Source organism: Glycine soja, chromosome 9 (assembly GCF_004193775.1).
Source record: "Glycine soja cultivar W05 chromosome 9, ASM419377v2, whole genome shotgun sequence".
NCBI classification, from domain to species: Eukaryota; Viridiplantae; Streptophyta; class Magnoliopsida; order Fabales; family Fabaceae; genus Glycine; species Glycine soja.
In genome coordinates, this window is record NC_041010.1 from 10,491,714 (window position 1) to 10,512,862 (window position 21,149).

Below are 21,149 nucleotides of genomic sequence, written 5' to 3' on the forward strand. Positions count from 1 at the left end.
AATAAATTAATGTGATTTCCACATGAAATGGAATCTCATCGTATATAATAATAATGACCAAACGAGAGTATCATATTTTATAGATGAAAAATTATAAGTACATGACCATTTCCTGTTTCAACTCAGAATACTTGTTCAAAAATAGGTCATATGCCAGACTGAAGTATGAACAAAATTTGTGAGGGTAACAACATAAAAATGACTCAATACCAACATTGGATGTAACGAGGGGAGCAAAGGATGGGGAGCGTATCAGTATCATAATCCTGCAACTGACAATAGAATCAACTTGGCTCATCCAGCAATTGAATCGATTTCTCAACACAATGGGATGTTAGTCAAGCCCTCCAAAAGGTGTCAAAACCACTTTTGTCAATAAGCAAAATGATTTTCTCAAGTGTGCCATCCAGAAAGCTATTAACCTTCAACTGTTTGATCCTCTACCTTTGATATACTCTTTCCAGACTAGGCACATTGTTGTTTGACCACCTTTGGTTAACTCTTTCCATCCTGGGGTCGTTTGACTGCAGAAAGGAAAATTAGTAAATAGAACATCAAAGTAAAGAACCAACAACCATAAAACTACAACTAGCCACTGGTAAAATTATTAGAGAAACTAAAATCTGATCATCGGAGTTGGGATAAAATGAAGAGAAGTATCGAAACTTCAAAATCAAACTAATGCTCCATTTTTGTAAAATATAACATATTTTCCTGTTTGTCAAGTTATATCATATTTAGCAGCTATTTTAGATATAAAATTTCTCAAAGATTTCAAAGGTTTAGATCCCTCTTGATAGAGTGTTCCTCTCTTGTTCCCATTATTCCTCTAATTTATTTAAGAATGGAATGATACTCTCAAAAACTTCATCTTTTTACTACTCTCTAGTAATACCAAGATACTAACAACACCATTCTCCCCCAAAGCTGAAGATGCCCCCCAGCCCCTTTGAGTGAAGACATTCAAAAGCACAGGTTAAGATTATAAATTACAACAGCAAAGTTCACAGCTTAGGCTCAAGGCAACCTCATTAAATTGGGCATATGTTCATACTTCATACTCATAAACTATTTAGAATTACAAAACAAAATTCTTTTCCAATTGGGTATCATTTGTCTTTTAAGGAAATACACACTTTTTAAGAGAACTATTAATTACATGAATTGCTGTGATAAAATGTCTTTTTTATGAATTTAGTTGTGAATCATTTAAGTATTTAAGGTGAGATAGTGAGAAACCAATAAACAACCGTGTTACTAGAAAAAAATAATCTATACTTTCTTGGTTTTCTGAAGTGAAATAAGACAAACTAAAACACCCAAAGTGATAAAGTGACATAACATGAGATAGATGCCGATGGAATATGATAAATACTGATAAAAACAATGATTCAGGGTGGGTTTTTGGGAAACAAACATTGCAGACAAAAAATGTAGCAGTTTAGTGCACTTTGATGGAAAATTGTAATTACAACAAATAATTAACAGATGTTATAACTCTATTTAGTATTTACAACTTACATTTCAAAGATGATCCAGCAAGGCATGTCAGTCTTGACCGTGTGTTATGTTCAGTTAGTGGCTTCTCTCTAGCAGCCATTCGAACATCCCAGACTCGTATAATTCCATCAGATGATGCAGATGCCACTAGGTAAGGGTTATCATCCCCTGTAGCACCATCACTATCTGTGAGCGCAACAATACCTTTCACACGGGCAGTATGTGCTTCTTCCAAGCAATATGCAACTTTTCCAGTCTTAATGTCCCATGCCGTGATATTTCGGTCCTCCCCACCAGTATAAAGAAGTCCATTCTGCAACATAGAAAAATTATAATTGTTAAGAAAAAAGTATTAATTGTTTCATAACAACACAAATTACAGAGTCCCCTGTTTAGTTGTTGAATTAGTAATATTCCCACTATGAACCCTAACTTCCTTAAATAAACAAATTCCAGTAAGTATCTGATGGAAAAAGCTGTATACTGATGGAAAAACCATGCTCATGCCATTACCAATATCATATACCTTCCAAAAAATATTTTCAAAATGAAAAATTGATATTACAATGAACTTCACATGTATTCAAGCAACAACAGTACAACACAACACTAATCATCCTTTTTTTGATAGGCAAAGTGAGAAAATATTGTATGGGCATTGCATATATAACGCATGTTATTTCAAATCCAAAACTCCCTTAATACCAGTGGTGTCTATATGATAAATATCCAGGTCATTGACTCATCATTAAGCCACACAACAAAGCATTTGATTGTAGTTTAAGATGTAACAAGCACACCTACATAACATAACAATTAACATCAATCTGCAATGTCAGCACATTTCTTTAGCTTCATCCTTTTTCATCAAAACCAATGGTTATCAATTCCTTATCCAAAACAAATATTATCAGCCTAACATTTTTTTTACAAATAAATCAAATACATTAGTAACAGTTAATACAAATCACAACAAAGAAACAGAGAACATAAAAATAATCAAGACCGACACCCAAGTTATCAAATTCGAGAGTTTACGTACACTCGTAAGAGTTTCATAAACTTGACTCGTGAACTCAACTTGTAGACTTGTAAGAATCCACTTCATATAAAAATAATAATAAAATATATATAAATAACATACCAATTAAACATTTCAACAATATAATAAAATAAAATAGTAAATAAAAAATTTCACAATACTTAAATAACCAAGTCTAATAATGTATTATTACTAGATAATAACTTGGAGATGTTATAGTAGTGGTAGATCATTCCCATTGAGGGTTTGATGTTATCAGAGAACAAGGGTTTGATGTTATCAGAGAACAAGGGTTTGATGTTATTAAAGGTGAGAATTTTTGTATCTGAGAATAACACACTAAATAAAAGTATGTTGAACATTAAACAGACAGAAAACAACCCAAAATGACTTATATTTTGGTCTGATTTTTTTAACTTGATAACTCGTTGACTCGGTGGTAAAGTTGTGCCTTGGTGACTTGTTGGTCATGGGTTCGAATCCGGAAACAGCCTCTTTGCATATGCAAGGGTAAGGCTGCGTACAACATCCCTCCCCCATACCTTCGCATAGCGAAGAGCCTCTGGGCAATGGGGTACGAAGGAACTCGTTGACTCGGTGGTAAACTTGAGAAAGTCTACCGAGTTTACTTAGAGTTTATAGAGTCTACCCAAAGTCTACTAAAAAAAAGAGTTTACTCAAGACTCAACTCAGGGTAAGTGGATTCGTAAGAGTTAGTGAGTTAACTCGAGAGTTTGATAACCATACCGACACCCCTCGAGGTTTCCTAAGCAACCCCAGTATTTTTAACATTTAACGCAATGATTTTCAAACAATTTTTCAAACAATTAAGGGGCGTAGTATAATATACAAGGCAATGTAAATGTAATGTTTTTCAAACAATTAATCTGGTTAGTGTAGGGATAGTAAAAATAAGGTGTACTGAGAAAAATTTCTCAAAACTCAGGAGTTTTTTTTTATGGACAAATGTTAGTGGTTAGTTTGTTAGTGGAAGGGATTCGATCCACGACCTATCCCTCCCCCTTCTCCCTCAAGCATCAAGCCAACCTAGTAACTTCCTAAAACTTCAAGGAGTCAATGTAATTTACTCACTAATCAATGATGCAAACTTGGTGTTCAACAAGTACACGGCTCTAAATGAAAATTCGAAAAACACAGTGAAGAAGCACAAACCTTAGCAGGTGTAGCACAGAGAACAGGCTTGGGGCATTCAAATTCGAACAGAATCCTCGCATCCTCGGTCTGGTGGACGGAGACCTTCTCCTTCACCACCATGAAGAACTGATCCCCAGTGGCATCAAACTTTACCAAACTTGCCTCCTTGCCGAGGCGCAGACAGCAGTTCCGGCGCCCTCTGACGAGATTGACGACGGCGAGGCAATCGTCACGGGCGACGGTGAGGGCGCGCTGGCCGGAGGGGTGGAGGGCAAGGTCGTTGATGGCGGCGTTGCGGTGGACGGAGATGGTCGTGAGGTGGACGAAGCCATCGGCGTCGAAGATGGAGACGTTGCCGGCGGCGTCGGCGGAGACGAGGTTGCGGGGGAAGGGGAGGTGGGGAGGGGCGTAGAAGGAGAGGGCGGTAACGGTGGCAGAGTGGGTGTGGAGGGAGCCGAGGGAGGCGGCGGCGGCGAGGTCGTAGAGCTGGATGGTGTCGTCCTCGCCGCCGGAGGCAACGACGGGACCGGAGATGGCGACGGATTTGATGGAGGAGAGGTGGGAAGGATAAGAAAACAGAGGGGTTAGGGTTTGGGATTGGGAGCGGAGGGTGAAGCCCCAGATGAATTTCTCGTATGAGCCCGCTACCAAACTCATCCTTGGTCTGTATTAGTCACTCACTCGCTCCTCGTTCTCGTTTTGTATCACTCGTACACTAAACCCCTAGCTAGGGTTTTTATCAAGGTTTTTTTTTTTACCTATTTATCAAGGTTTTTGAGTTTTAATTAGAATTGGTAAAAAAAAATTGCTCTAATATTTTAAGGCTTAGTTAGTGAATTTTCTCCTTTTAAAAAAACTTACAAAGTGTATTTTGGAGTATATTCAATTAGGATTTGAAAGAATTTTAAAAGAATATTTAATCAAGATTTTTAAATAATAGAAATAAGTTTTGTGGTATTTAATTAAGATTATTTTGATTTTTTAAGAAATTCAATAAAATCTGTTAGTATTCAATTAAGATTTTTATAACTTAAAAATATTTTTTGGTATTCAAAAGTATACAAATTTTGATGGATTCTGTTTTAGAATGATTTTTAACGGATTTCATGAAACTTTTTAGCAAAAAATACACATTAAACAATTTTCGTTCAAACCCTTGAGATTTCATGAGATTCTTTTTCTTTTCCTGAATTGACATGTTTTCTTTTCTGATCATACATAATCATTTTTCTCTTTGTTGAAAGTGATATATATTATAATTTTTTTTTACTTTTTTGACCAATAGATAGCATGCCCTAGAATGTGTGATATGAGAGATCTTTCAAATTCTTTAAATTTGCAATTGGAGCATCTTGATTACATGCTTATACATATAAATGAACGTGCATATATATGAACATGAGAAATATATAGTTTTAATGAATGTGAGAAGTTGACTCATATATAAGTGGATAAATATATAAATGAGATTTAAAACAATTGTTGGACATGTTTTTTGTTTGATGGAATTATTATTGTGGGAATGACTACAAGTATTCATGCTACTGGTAGACATTGCAGTATATAATTTTTATACAATTAACATGATTGATAATTGAAGGACAATGAGTCTATTGTGCTTGTGAGGGAAATTGATTTGTTATGTAACATATTTAGGATTCTTTGTATAGGATGTGTTTTGTTTAAAGTGTTAGGTGGAAAAAATTCATAGATCTTTATCAATAATTTTGAATGTTTTAAAAAATTCACGGAGTCCTTTAAAATCTTAAAATTTCATAATGTTCTTCCAAATCTTATGAATTCATATTTTATAAATCCATTAAAATCTAAAATCCTAATTAGAATTTTTTTTATAAAAATCTTAAAAGTCATTACATTCTTACAAAGTCTTTTAAAATTCACAAAAAAAATTATGCCAAAATAGTCTTTTAAAATCCTAATCCAGTAAACCCCCCTTAATTATAAGTTTAAAGGATTTTTTTTATAAAGAAGTATCATAGTATTCAATCAAAATTATTACATAATAGAAATAAGTCTTGTGTCCCTACCCATAAAAAAAATTTGAGTGGTATTTAATCAAGATAATTAGAATTTTTTAAAGAGTTCAATAAAATCCGTTAATATTTAATTAATATTTTTTATAATTTATAAAAAGTCTTGTGGTAATAAAAATATACAAATTTTGATGATTTTTTTAAAGATGGATTTTATGTTACTTTTTAGTAGAAAATAAATACCACACACATGAAACAATCACACACAAATCCTTGGAATTTTTTTTAGAAGAACATCGCATGAGTTAAATCTTAAATTTCCCCCCACTCTATGAAAACCTAAATCCCAAAATTCCCCATTTGCCCATTAGGTGTTACACCTTCATTCATTCTATCTTGGCTTAATTATCAATTTGGTATCCAAATAATTTTAAAAGATTTAATTTGGCCTCTAAGTTTTTAAAAGATTCATTTTGATTCTCAATTTTTTTAAAATGCATCAATTTGGATATTTCTATCCAATTAAATTGACTCATTAGCATTGCAAATTCTAGCAATTTTTGTTTATGAATAGTAGCAATTTTTAGACGGTTTTTAACTGCCACTATATTTTTCTCATACACGTATCCATCCAATTTGGTCCATTTTTCCCCCTTTTCCCACTTTGTCCCTTGCTGACGCCTATCTCTCTCCCCAATCTTCCTTTCCCCTCTTACTGCGATTTCTAACCACTCTTCACCGCCTCCTTCTTCCTCATCATCATGACAACAACAATGCTCACTTGGCAAATGTGACTAGTTGTTGCATCTTGCAGTGCTTAACCCACACTATCGCATCTTGTGGTGCTCAAACCACAATGTGATGCAGATCTTCTCTGAATCCTGCTGCGAATATTGGGTTTAGCTTCTTCAGCTCGAGTCCCTCCACGCCCCATGACTCTAGTGCCGCATTGAAGCCCGAGAGTAGATAATCAGTGGCAAGTGGGTTTGACGAGAAGGGAGACAAGGGGTTTTGCGGTTTGGGTGCTGGTGAAATGAGGTTCTAATTACTTTTCTTTTATCTGCAATGAAACAAAAAAAAACCCTTGTTCTTTTACCCTCTTTATGTGATTTTTTGTCTAATTTTGATTGCAATGTCATCGTACTCTTTCTACAACTAACAGTAGGGAAAATGGGTGAAAAATATCAAGGTTATTCTTAACAATTTTGTTTCATCAATTTCTCAAGCTACAAGCCTTAGTTTCTACAATCGGTGGTTCATGTTGTGTTGTGGTTTTGTGTGGGATAGGTTTGAGATAGAAAAATAGTTGCTATGTTGGTAAAAGTGTATGTGTGTAGATGCATCCTTGACCTTGTGTGGTGTGCACATCAATTGCATGGAGTTTGCTTCAAGAATTTGATGGGTTCAATGGTGCGTTGATGGTGGGTTTTGTTTGGTTTAGATTTAGAAGTTGTAAAAAATCATAGAATGCAATTTCTGGGGGTTTTAGACCCCTAATAAATTGTTGGATCAAGTGGCCTCAGAATAATTAAGAAGGGGGGTTGAATTAATTATTCCTAAACCTTTACTAATTAAAAATTTACTCTTCTAAGGCTTTTACTATGTTGTTAAGTAAATAAAGAGTAGAAAAGAAACTTAACCAAAATAAAAAGCGGAAATTAAAATGCACAGCGAAAATTAAAAGAGTAGGGAAGAAAGAGACAAACACATAAGAGTTTTTATACTGGTTCGGCAACAACCCGTGCCTACATCCAGTCCCCAAGCGACCTGCGGTCCTTGAGATTTCTTTTCCAACCTTGTAAAAATCCTTTTACAAGCAAAGATCTACAAGGGATGTACCCTCCCTTGTTCTCTTTGAACAACCTAGTGGATGTACCCTCCACTAGAACTGATCCACAAGATATGTACCCTCTCTTGTTCTTAGTCAAACCCAAGTAGATGTACCCTATACTTGTACCACAAAGGATGTACCCTCCAATGTGTTAAGACAAAGTTCTCAGGCGGTTAAACCTTTGAATCTTTGTGAATGGGGATACAAAAGAATTCTCAGGCGGTTAGTCCTTTGAAATCTTTTGTATATGGGAAAGGGAAGAATCAAAAGAATTCTCAGACTGTGTCGTTTTGAAATCTTTGACAAGGGAGAAGGGAGACACAAAAGAATTCAGGCGGTTAGTCCTTTGTTCTTTTGGAAAAGGGAGAAGAGAGACACAAAAAGAATTCAGGCGGTTAGTCCTTGGCGAATTCTTTTTGGAAAAGGGAGAAGGGAATGAAAAAGATGAATAGCACAAGTTTTCAAGGTTTGGAAAACCAGAAAACTTTGGAAAGCTTTTGGCAAAAGGAAGAAGAAGAAGTTCAAAGAGACTCAGAAATCAATTAGCAAAAGTTTGTTGTCTAAAGAATGAATTGGAAAGATAGATTGATTAATGCAAAACAAAGCATTGCTTTTATAGATTCTTCATGTCTGGTCAAGAGAACCATTAGAAGAGTTATGACCTTTAGAAAAACTTAAAACCAATTTGAAAAAGTCAAAAACTATTTGAAGAGTTACATCTTTTGATTTGTTCAGAAACTATCACTGGTAATTGATTTCCAAATTAGTGTAATCGATTACACAAAGCTTTTTTGTGAAAGAATGTGACTCTTCACATTTGAATTTGAATTTCAACATTCAAACACACTGATAATCGATTACCAAATCATTGTAATCGATTACAACATTTTGAAATCAATTGGAACGTTGTAAATTCAGTTGAAGGCTTTTTAAAAAACATTTTGCTACTGGTAATCGATTACAACAATCTGGTAATCGATTACTAGAGAGTAAAAACTCTTTGGTAAAAGATTTTGAGAAAAATCCATGTGCTACTCAGTTTTTGAAAAAACTTTTTCATACTTATCTTGATTGAGTCTTCTCTTGATTCTTGAATCTTGAGTCTTGAATCTTGATCTTGATTCTTGGAACTTGAATCTTGAAACTTAATTCTTGATTCTTGAAATCAAATTTTCTCTTTGAACATTGAAGTGTTCTTGATTCAATCTTGAACTCATTCGATGATTCTTGAGATCATCATCTTTGTTATCATGAAGTGTTCTTGACCTTTGAGCTTTTTGTCATCACCTTTGTTATCATCAAAACTTCTTTGAATCAATCTTGATTCATCATGAAGCTTGCTTCTACCTAAATGGTTCATTATATATATTTGAAGATATAAGAAATAATTAATATAGTGGCAATTAAAAGCTAACTCTATTCGTAAAGAAAAAAACCACTAGAATTTAGAATCTTAACGATGTTAGTTTAATTGGACGAAAATGACCAAATTGATGCATTTTAAAAAGACTTGAAGACCAAATTAATTCATTTTAAAAAGACTTGAAGACCAAATTGAATCTTTTAAAATAATTTAGGGACCAAATTGATAATGAAACCAGAAATCTTTCGTGGCTTCTCCTTTATACATTATTATTTTTCTATTACTATTCTCTCGATCACATTCACTTCCTCCAACCCCACCACCATCACTCTCCCCTTTCCTCACTAAACCCAATTCTTAACATCTATTCCACTCCTTTAAACTTGTCGCCTCCGCTTCCCTAACTCGGGCCCACCACCTCTATAACGCCCTAAAATTTTGCTAACTATAAATCGATGTTTAAATGTATTTATCATGTTATTTGATTATATGATTGACTTGGATGAGTTGAGGTATAGTGTGAATTAGACATTTGTGATTTTCTTGATGTGGATGTTGGGTTATGTGGAGTTTTATTGACCTAACATGAAATTATGTGATTTCAAATTTTACCTAAACTCATTTCGGTAAAACCACGATCTTGGATTCGTTAACCATTGGATCGTCTTCCAGTTTGGACTATAGGTTCCTAACCCATGTCCCCAAGGTTTGATCGGTGGGATTTGAAAAATAACAATTTTTGACCTCTTGCTTAGTGTGAGAACACGTTAAGCACAATTCCAACCTGAGAGGGAATTGTGTTGAGCGCAAATTGTCGCGCTTAGCACAAGAGGAATTGTGCTCAGCCCAAATCCCAACCCAAGAGGAATTGCACCAAGCATGAAAATTCGCGCTTAGCCAAAAGTGGACTCCCGCTTAGCAAGACAAGCTCGCTAAGCGAGATATGCAGATTATAAATACGTTCTTTAGCATGAAAAACACGAATTTTCACTCTCCTCCTCTCCAAACGCCCACCCAAACCCTAACACCTTCTTCTCCATCACCCACGACCACTGCTGACCACCACGAGCCGTCATTGCTTACTGCCAAACCACCATATGGAGAGGAACATTTTAATCGGAGCGGAATTCTCATAATCCATCTCAAGAATTCGGTGGAGAACAAGCCCTCAATTCTTTTTTCATAGCTTCTCTGAGGTAATCTTGACTTCTAAGCCTTTCTCTTAGTTAGTTTGAGCTTCTCTTAGTGTCTCTTATGTTTTGGGTATTGTAATAGGGTGTTTTTATACTTCCTTTGAAAAACCCTTGAAAATGAGACATTGTAAAAGTTATCTTTTTATAAAATTGATGTTATTTTCATGAGCTTCTTTAAACCCCGATCACATTGGCATGATCAGAATTTCAAAATGACGTCTCCTTATAGTAGAACCCGAAACACCCCTTAGCCCTTTATGTTTTGACTGGGGTAATTGACCCTGAATGTTGTTATTAACCTTATTTTTTGAAATCTATACTAAATTTCCTTCGATTTGATATATAGAACCTTGCGTTTGGACTGACGAACGTGAACGAGAGAGGTCTTTGTGCGACACAATGAGGAACTATCAGAGAGCTCACGATAGGTGGGGGGGAGTTTATTATAATTTTATGGCTTTGATACCATAATTGGGGTCAGGGAACCCAATTATGTGAATGTATGCTTGTCCCCGTGTATACTGGTTTTCAAGAAAAATAATGTTTTCGGCTAATAGGATGCGATACATCTGTTATTGATAAATGACATTATTGTTTTTATTAGACTTGTGTTGTCTAAAGACTTGGGGAGTGTGAATCTCAAGCATGAACTATATATGTTTGTATGTGCGGAATGTGATTTACCGATGATATTGTTATTGATGATATTAATTGATATGAGGTGACGTTGATGTTTATGATAATTTTGATAAAGAATGATGTTGTTATTGAAGATGATAGTGATAATAATTGATACGAGACGATGTTAACGTTTATGATAATATTGATATGAGGTGATGTTGTTATTGATGATTATGTTGATATGAGATGATGATGTTGTTGTTGATAATGTCATTGAGATGAGATGATGTTGATGTTGAGAATGACATTGAGATGAGATGATATTGATGTTGATAATGACATTGAGATTAGATGTTGTTGATGTTGAAATGTCATTGTGATGATGTATGTTGTGTATGTAAATGGGGGGTGCATTGACCATGATGGATATCCCTGGTGGGGGAAATAAAGTGGTTAAAGAGTTTTAAGCATCTCTGGAGGGGGATGACTTAGAATCTTTAGTTATCCACAGTTAATGCATTGATGATATCTATGTTTCATACTTCATATTGCATGTAAATAATATACACTTTGTCAGTAAATACTTGTAGTTTCTCATGAGGGGGAATACTTGTACTTAGGGGCATGTTACTCGATTTGGAACTCCCTTGAGACCCAAGCTAATCACCATGGGGGGGGGGGGGAGTTATCGGTGCACGACAGGATGACCTCAACACTTGCTGCCTAGTTTTCCTAAGTAAGAGTGTCGCATGGACATGCTTAGGCTATTTCCTGATGAATGGTACCATATTGCATTTGAGAGTTGAGGTCATGTGCATGCATCATATTGAACATGATTAATTGGAATTATGGAAGGCTGATGACTACTTGTTGAGTGTATGTTGGACTAATGGATGTTTGTGTATGATTATGGTATTTGTTAATATTTTCTTACTAATCATGGTCCTTTGATTTTTGTGTTAATTTATTTTATAATAAACTCACCCTTGTAATTTTTGTATTGTGTGGTTGGTACCTGTGATAATCACGAACCTTTGTTCGTGAGAGCAGATGGACAATAGTAGAGTACGTAAAGTGAGATTCTTTTATGGAGCCACCAAGCCGACGTGATGGCATTGGGATTATTTTAGGAGAGAGTTGTGTTTTGTTAATCAACTCCTTTGTAGCTGGTTATATAATTCTTTTTGAATTGAGGATGTAAATCACATATTTAATTATATGTATGAACTAATTTACTTTCCGTTTTGTAAATGATGTATACTGAGTTAATTTATCTATATATATATATATATATGTATATATATATTTAAGTAAGTAGTTGTATGTTGTTTGGTGAATGTATTTCGCAAAAATTTACTCTCATTTTTCATAAGAAAATTAACAGAGTTTTCATTTAAAAATTAAAATTTACGCGATTTAGAGTGGTGATATCGTAGCGATGAGGCGGGTCATTACAACCTCAAACACTACAACAACAACAACAACAATTTCCTATCCATAGCCACAACCCCAGTGTACCCTAAATCCTATGGTGGCTACTCCATAGATCTGAACCTTGGAACCCCACCCCAAACCTCCCCTTTCATTCTCGACATAGGAAGCAGCCTTGTATTATTGCCTTGCACCTCCCACTACCTCTACTCATATCACCAAGTTCATGTCCCAAAAGTTTATATCAAACCCACACTTGATCGTCACTCACACGAAGCTCGTTCTAGAGTCTCGATACTCACTCACCAAGTTCTTCAAACCATAATCTCAAGTGTGATTTATGATTTTTTCCCCTGACTTCACCGTCATTGGTTTTCTGTTAGTATAGAGCAATAAAAGAAGAGAAAGAAATAAAGGGAAGAAAGAAAAAGACACAAAGTTTAACGTGGTTCAATACACAATGTATGTGCTTATGTCCATGGCTACACTAGGAGAACTTTTTATTACTTGCACATAAAAGCTTACAAGGTGTCTCTATATATAACACTAATGAGACACAAGTTTTTACAAACCAAGCGATGTAGGACTAAGACCACACAAGTTTTACAGACTAAGCGATGTGGGACAAAGGAACTAAGACCACAAACTCTAACAATTCTCCCACTTGGGGTCTAAGTTCCAAACTCTAGCAGCTCCTTGTAAGCAATGAGTTCATCGACTCTTTACCTAGTGTAGCGCCTTCATCTTCAATTATCCTTGAAGGCCAACTGAGGCAATGCAAAGCCTCAGTTTGTCAGTTGTAACATCTTTAGTCAACATATCTGCTGGATTCTCTGATCCTAAGATCTTCAATAAAGATAAGTCTCCATCATTTATCAACTCCCTGATAAGATGGTATCTTAATTGAATATGCTTGCATCTAGAATGGAAGACTGGATTCTTAGAAAGACTTATAGCACTTTGACTGTCACTAAACATTGGAGCATTATCTTGTTCTTTCCCTAATTCATTGAGAAAATTCTTTAGCCAAATCATCTCCTTAGCTGCTTCTGAGATAGCTATGTACTCGGCTTTCGTGGTTGAGAGAGCAACTCTATCTTGAAGTTTAGACTTCCAACTCACAGCAATACCTCCCAAGGTAAAAATGTAGCCTGTGGTGCTTTTCTTGGTATCAAAATCTCCTCCCAAGTCTGCATCTAAAAATCCCTGTAAAGTGAGATTGCCTTTTCTGAAGCACAAGCACATCTCTGAAGTACCCTTCAGATATCTGAGTATCCACTTTATGCCTTCCCAATGCTCCTTTGCTGGATTTGATAGGAACCTACTGACAACTCCCACTGCATGTGCTATGCCAGGTCTGGTACACACCATAGCATACATCAAACTCCCAATTGCTGATGCATATGGTACTCTTGACATGTAGCATTTTTCTTCATCTGTCTGCAAAGATTGCTTCTTTGAAAACTTCAAATGAGATCCTAAAGGGGTATTCCTGGTCTTAGAATCTTCAAGGTAAAACCTGTCAAGCAACTTGTGTATATATTTCTCCTGAGACAGCTTCAAAATTCCTTCTGATCTGTTTCTAAGAATTCTCATACCAAGGATTTGTTTAGTTGGACCAAGATCCTTCATTTCAAAGTTTTCTACCAACTGCTGCTTCAACTTGTTAATTTCTGCCATACTAGATCCTGCAATCAACATGTCATCAACATACACGACAAGGATAACATAACTATTAATATATTTCTTAACGTAGCAGCAATGGCCCATGTCACATCTGTTGAATCCTAAGTTGCTCATAAACTCATTAAACTTCTTGTACCACTGCCTCGGTGCTTGTTTCAAGCCATATAAACTTTTGTGAAGCTAGCACACAAGATTCTCCTTGCCTGGCACTTCAAAACCTTCTGGTTGGGTCATATAGATGTCTTCCTCTAAATCCCCATGCAAGAATGCAGTTTTAACATTTAACTGCTCCAAGTAAAGATTCTCTACAGCTATTATACTTAGAATAAATCTGATGGTAGTCATCTTTACAACTGGAGAGAAGATCTTTGTGAAATCAATTCCTTGTTTCTGTTGAAACCCTTTCACCACAAGTCTCGCCTTGTATCTTCTTCTATCATCAGATTCTTCCTTTAGCCTATAGACCCACCTATTCTGTAACGCTTTCTTTCCTTCTGGAAATTTAGTTAAAGACCACGTCTTATTCTTCTGAAGGGATGTCATCTCATCTTTCATCGCTAGCTCCCACTCAATAGTGTCATTCCCCTGTGTAGCCTCACAGAAACATTCTGGCTCACCAACATCAGTTAACAACAAATAATGCAATGAAGGGGAATACCTATCTGGTGGTTCTGAAATTCTGCTAGATTTTCTTGGAGGAGTTGATGGTTCTGGTTCTAACTCAACCTCTACACTTGTACTCTGGTTTCTGTTGGCTACATCACTTTCTGAAATTTCTTCAAGTGTTGCTTTCTTAGAAATTTCTGACAGTTTACCTGCACATGTAGATTCTGTAGAAAATTTGTCCTTATAAAATAAGTTCTCGTTAAAAGTAACATTTCTGCTTCTGATAACATTCTTGGTTTGGTCATCCCAAAACCTGTAGCCATACATGTCAGATCCATAACCAATAAAATAACACTTCCTCGCCTTCGGATCCAATTTATCTCTACTATTAGAGTCTATCAGTGATGCAAGCTCCATTGGAGCTTGTAGGCCTAGGATCTTCTCCATCAATGGATTCCTTTGCTTCTTGGAAGATGAATGGCAGCGGAATGAAGAAAGGAAGAGAGAGAGGAGACGCCACTTCAAGGAGAAGATGAGTCTAGAAGAAGCTCACCACCATAGGAGGCTATGGATAAGAGCTTGGAGGAAGAAGGAGATGAATGAAGGGAGAGGGAGAGAAGAGCACGAAATTTTGTGCTCTAAATGAGCTTTGAAATCTGAAGTTTAATATTCAAATGATCAAAGTTGAAAAAAATACACACACATGACCTCTATTTATAGCCTAAGTGTCACACAAAATTGGAGGGAAATTCAAATTTCACTTGAATTTGAAATTGAATTTGTGGAGCCAAACTTTGGAGCCAAAATTTCACTAATTATGATTAGTGAATTTTAGTTATGGTACAGCCCACTAATCCAAGATCAATTCCAAGATTCTCCACTAAGTGTGCTTAGGTGTCATGAGGCATGAAAAGCATGAAGGACATGCACAAAGTGTGACTATATGATGTGGCAATGGGGTGTAGTAAGCAAATGCTCACCTCCCCCTCTAAAATTTAATTGGATTGGGCTTCTACCAATTCAATTAAATTTATTTCCAACCACACACATCAAATATCCACTTAGTGCATGTGAAATTACAAAACTACCCCTAATACAAAAACTAGTCTAGGTGCCCAAAAATACAAGGGCTGAAAAATCCTATATTTCTAGGGTACCCTACCTACAATATGGAGCCCTATATACAAGGACCAAATATAATGACATCCTAGTCTAATATGTACAAAGATAATTGGACCCAACCTTGGCCCATGGGCTCAGAAATCTACCCTAAGGTTCATGAGAACCCTAGGGCCTTCTTCAGCAGCTCTAGCCCAATCTTCTTGGAGCCTCTTGCTCATGGTTCTAGTGATTGGTCCCTTCCTAGGGAGGATTGCATCAATCAGTATATATGAAACACAACCAAAAATTCTCAAATGTGAAAGTTTTACCTCCTTTCCAGACCATACTTCTTCAGGCAACTGATAATTCAAAGGAACTGATGGTCCTCTATTGATGAGATATGTTGTTGTGTTTATTGCTTCTGCCCAAAATGCTTTAGGCAAGCCGGATTGGATCCGCATACACCTCGCTTTCTCGTTCAAGGTTCTATTCATCCTTTCTGCAACACCGTTTTGCTCAGGTGTTCCTGGTATTGTCTTGATCATTCTGATCCTATGTTCTGAACAGAAGTCTTTAAACTCTTGACTATCATACTCCCCGCCATTGTCAGATTTCAGACTTTTAACCTTTAGACCTGTCTGATTTTCAACTTCTGTTTTCCACCTTTTAAACACAAAAAACACATCAGATTTATTTTTAAGAAAATAAACCCATACCTTTCTGGTAGAGTTGTCGATAAAGGTGACATAATAGCGTGAGTTTCCAACAGATTTCACTGGGGCTGGCCCCCAAACATCTATGTGCACCAATTCTAGCTTTTCAACTTTAAGAGTCTTCCCTGCCCTTGAGAAGCTGACCTTTTTCTGCTTTCCAAGGATACAATGTTCACAAGCACCAACATCAACATGCTTGAGGCTTGATAGCTTACCCTTTGCCGCCATAAGCTTCATTCCTTTTTCACTCATGTGTCCAAGTCTTCGATGCCACATGGTTGAATTATTGACAGCTTTAGTAACTGCTACCATATCCTCATCTGCAATCATGTAAAGAGATCCTCGTTTATTTCCATGAGCCACAACAAGATTGCCTTTTATTACCTTCCAAGCTCCATCTCCAAAAGTGGTGTGATGTCCCTCATCATCCAACTGCCCTATAGATATTAAATTTCTCTTTAAGGCAAGAATATGTATGACATTGTGAAATGTCCATAGGGATCCACTAGAGGTCTTGATGTTGATATCACCTCTTTCGACAATGTCAAGAGATTTTCCATTTGCAAGGTAAACTTTTCCAAATCTTCCAAAAATATAGTTAGACAATAAATCTTTAGAGGGAGTAGTGTGGAACGACGCACCTGAGTCCATGATCCATGAATCAACAGGACTATCCAAACTACAAATTAATGCATCATCAAGTTCATCAGTTGCTGCATTTGCGGATTCATCATCATCGCGCTTCTTGTTTTTGTGCGACTTGTTCTTCTTTGGTGCCTTGCACTAATTGCTAAAGTGACCTCTCTTGTCACAATTCCAACAAGTAACGTCACTTTGAAATTTTCTCTGACCTTTCCCTCTTCACTTTGATATGCCTCAACCATTCTGACCCTTCTGGGTAGTCCTTCCCCTGCCTTCAGTATTCAATGCTGAATTGGAAACATGACTGGAAGATTCTCCTGAATCTCTCTTGCGAACATCTTCACTTAAGATCAAGTCACAGATGTCACTAAGCTTTAATGTGTTCTCCCTTGTATAACTACTAACTGCAGTAACAGTTGCAGCCCAACTATCCGGTAGTGATGACAATAGAATCAATGCCTTCACCTCATCTTCAAATTTAATCTGCACTGATTCCAACTGGGCAAGAATAGTATTAAATTCATTAATATGATCAGTTACAGAGATACCTTCTCCCATCTTGAGATTGAACAACCGGTGCATCAAGTATACTTTTTGGCTGCTGACGGCTTCTCGTACATATCTGATAACGCCTTCATTAAGCCTGCAGTAGTCTTCTCATTCATGATGTTGAACGCGACATTCTTGGCTAATGTCAATCTGATCACGCCAAGAGCCTGTCGATCTAGCAAGTTCCATTCTTCTTGCTTCATGTCTTCTGGCTTAACCCCTGATAAAGGCTGATACAACTTCTTCTGATATAGATAATCCTCTATCTGCATCTTCCAAAAGCTGAAATCTCTGCCATCGAACTTCTCGATCTTCACCTTCCCCTCTTCTAATGCCATTGCTCTCACTGCCTCCTCTAAACTGAGAAGACTCCCACTAATTCCTTTAAACTAAGGAAATCCCATGGAATAACCAAAAGCTCTTGATACCAGTTGTTAGTATAGAGCAATAAAAGAAGAGAAAGAAATAAAGGGAAGAAAGAAAAAGACACAAAGTTTAACGTGGTTCAGCACACAATGTATGTGCCTACGTCCACGGCTACACTAGGAGAACTTTTTATTACTTGCACATAAAAGCTTACAAGGTGTCTCTATATATAACACTAATGAGACACAAGTTTTTACAAACCAAGCAATATGGGACTAAGACCACACAAGTTTTACAGACCAAGCGATGTGGGACAAAGGAACTAAGACCACAAACTCTAACAGTTTTCTCCACTGTGTAAGCTACACTGGTACCTAAAATTTCTATCTCATACTTCCCATTCTCTCACTTTCTCTCTAAATCATTTGTTTATTTGAATGCCATTATTTTGAAGATTTCATCTTTTGTTATCTTCCTTTGATTTTGTGGCTTTCCTATTTTCTCTTTTTTGCAAAGTTCTTTAAAATTGGGGATAATCTGGGGAAATTAATGTTAGAGATATTGTACTTTATTTACAAATTCTATATTGTCATATTTCTAGCCATATGATAGATAGTTTATGTTTAGTTTCTAGCAAAAAATTCCTTATATTTAAGTGTCATCATACCATATTCGGTCTTTAGGGTTTTCGCTAGAGGTGGTTTCATTTTTTAACATTTTAGTGAATTTTATATCAAAGTGATTCATAGTAGAACCACTGACTTGATTTAAAAAGCCAACCTCACATATTATTTGAAACCTTGTTGCATGTTTAAGAACCCAAATGTGTATGTACGGAAGCAAATGTGATGTAAAATAGTTCCATATTTTGTTTTGATGTGAAAGCAACTTGGTGAATATATTTCTCATTAAGATATTGTATATTGCAACTTTGCAAGTTATATTGAAAAACCTTATGATGGAAAGTATCATAATTCATATCATTTACTTTTAGGGAAGTTGGGGTTGATGTAGTCATCAAAGGTATGAATTTGGAACAACATATAAATTTGTAACTAACTAGTAATTATGCAACTCAATTTTGTTTCTTAGGATCCTGAAATGGATCACTTAGGAAAAAACCAGAAGTAACAAAGAAGAGAACACCAAAATCAGATGACTACTTCTTCTCCTAGATGATTTTTATCTTTTACTTCTTTCCTTTTTGTTTGGCAGCTTCTTCATCAAGCTTCCTCATGAACTCATCACCAGAATCATAAGAATATGATGATAAAGGAAAAAGACTGCTTGGAAGAGTGGGAGTTTTAGGAGGCTCCCTTTTAGTGAGCTTTTGTATAAGTAATCTCTAATGAGAAACCACTTGTTAGCTTCCTTCTCCATATAATCTTTGTCTTCCAAAGCCTGAGCAAGTGCTTCTCTCATCCTTAGAAGCTTAGCCTTAATGAGTCAGTGATAAGAATCCTGAAACTGCTCAAATACAGGGACCTATGGCGAGGAGTAGGACCAAACAGTCAGTGGATACCCTCCAACAAATGGTAGCAGACATACTTAATAAGGCCCAAGTGGAGAAGGATAAAGGTCCTGAAGTAGAGGCACTACTAAGCATATTAATCGTTGCTGAAAGCCAAGACTAATTTGAAGGCGCATACCAAATATGTTTTATTTTTTATTTATAATTTTTTATTGTAATTTTGGCCCAAACTGTTTAGAAGGCCCATGTCTATTTCTATCTTTTTGTTCAGATACACTATATGTATTGTTTTCATTTTTCAATAGAGGAACTTTTGGCATTTGATAGAATTTGGTGAGAGCTTCTCTCTGGGTTCCTTGTTGAACCAATCTCAGACTTATCAAGATATTCCTTGTGGCGTCTACCCTGACTTATCTTCCTTCACTGGAAGTGGCGTCTACCCTGACTTATCTTCCTTCACTAGAAGTGATGTCTACCCTGACTAATCTTCCCTCCCCAGAAGTGGCATCATCCAAACTTCATAACCTGTATCAAGCGATCCACTCCTAGTAAGGATCACATCATCTGGTATCAGAGCTTCAGCTCTTGATATAGGTTTTATCCTATCCAATTCTTTTTCTTTGTAATCTGTCCAGGTTTGTGTTTTGTCCTTGTTTTGTTATTTGCGTTCTTGTTTACGTCTTGTTTACATCTTGTTTGCGTCTTGTTGCGTTCTTGTTCTGTTATTTGCGTTCTTGTTCTTGTTCTTGTCACGTTCATGTTCTAGTTTCTTGTGTCTTTTAGACTTTGTGTAAAAAAAAATCTGTTTGAACTTTGTTTCAAATTCTGTTTGGGGACAATTTGGCTTACCGGAAGAATTTAGGGGTTGAGTGGATTCTTGAGTCTATGTGCCTATTTGCCTATTGAACAAGTCGCCAAAATTATCATAGACAAATTTGAAAAGAAAGCATTAAAAAAAAGTTGCAAAAATTTTGAAAAGAAAGAAAGAAAGAAAGTGGGTGTTTGATCTTTGAACACGAAATTGAGGCAGTTAGCCTAATCCTCTTGAAGCCTCTTGCTCATGGCTCTAGTGACTGGTCCCTTCCTAGGGAGGATTGCATCAGTCTTTCCTATTATATACCTTGTGTATCTAATTTGATTTATCTAGGAACTTAAGAGGGAGTTAATGGTAAAAGGCAAGAGTGAAAACATCACACAAAAGCCTATATTGAGAGCTTCAAACACGAGTGAACTACCATCATAAAGAGAAACATGTGAGTAGAGTGTGGTGAGGTCCTAAAACTTTTTTTTAATTACTACAGAAGATTTTATTCTCTGTTTATTATGGCAGGAGCTGGTGATGGTGGTGGTGATTATCATCAACTAGACGGATCTCAACGTTTGTTATTGGATGCAATGACTACACATATGTGACGATTACTAAACCGTAACAATGAAGAGCTCTTTGGACGAATAGAAGATATGGAGAACCAACTGAATCATAATACTGGAAGACATTATGGTGGTAACAGAGTGGGCAATGTTGGACCTAGGCAACACAGAATAGAGGGGCAGAACAAAATTGATGGAGTAAAACTCAATGTACCTCCTTTCAAGGGCAGGAGTGACCCAGATGTCTACCTTGACTGGGAGATGAAAGTTGAGCATGTATTCTCTTGCAATGATTATACTGAAGAGCAGAAGGTGAAGTTAGCAGCAACTGAATTCTCAGACTATGCCCTTGTTTGGTGGAATAAAAATCAAAGAGAGATGACGAGATAGAAGGGGTGGGAGATAGATACATGGACAGAGATGAGAAGGGTGATGCAAAAGCGGTATGTCCCAACTAGTTACAACAAAAGCATGCGACAGAAACTTCAGAGGCTGTCCCAGGGAAGTTTAACTG

At 36.4% G+C, this 21,149-nt stretch overlaps 1 protein-coding gene across 1 annotated transcript; it reads right to left on the minus strand.

The window, feature by feature from the left end:
* LOC114425288 (p21-activated protein kinase-interacting protein 1-like) lies at positions 1–4,413 on the minus strand. The gene is made up of 3 exons (XM_028392156.1): positions 3,716–4,413; positions 1,522–1,813; positions 1–524 (listed from the first exon to the last, which is right to left on the minus strand). The coding sequence occupies exons 1-3, from the start codon at positions 4,352–4,354 to the stop codon at positions 496–498; spliced, it is 960 nt and encodes a 319-aa protein (XP_028247957.1). The 5' UTR covers positions 4,355–4,413; the 3' UTR covers positions 1–495.
* Positions 4,414–21,149: the final 16,736 nt, after the last annotated feature.

Coding starts and splice junctions, on each gene's coding strand:
- LOC114425288 (XM_028392156.1), bottom strand. CDS start 4,354: ATGAGTTTGGTAGCGGGCTCATACGAGAAATTCATCTGGGGCTTCACC. Junction 1,814..3,715: donor TCTGTGCTACACCTGCTAAG/GTTTGTGCTTCT, acceptor TCTATGTTGCAG/AATGGACTTCTTTATACTGG. Junction 525..1,521: donor TGCTGGATCATCTTTGAAAT/GTAAGTTGTAAA, acceptor TCCTTTCTGCAG/TCAAACGACCCCAGGATGGA.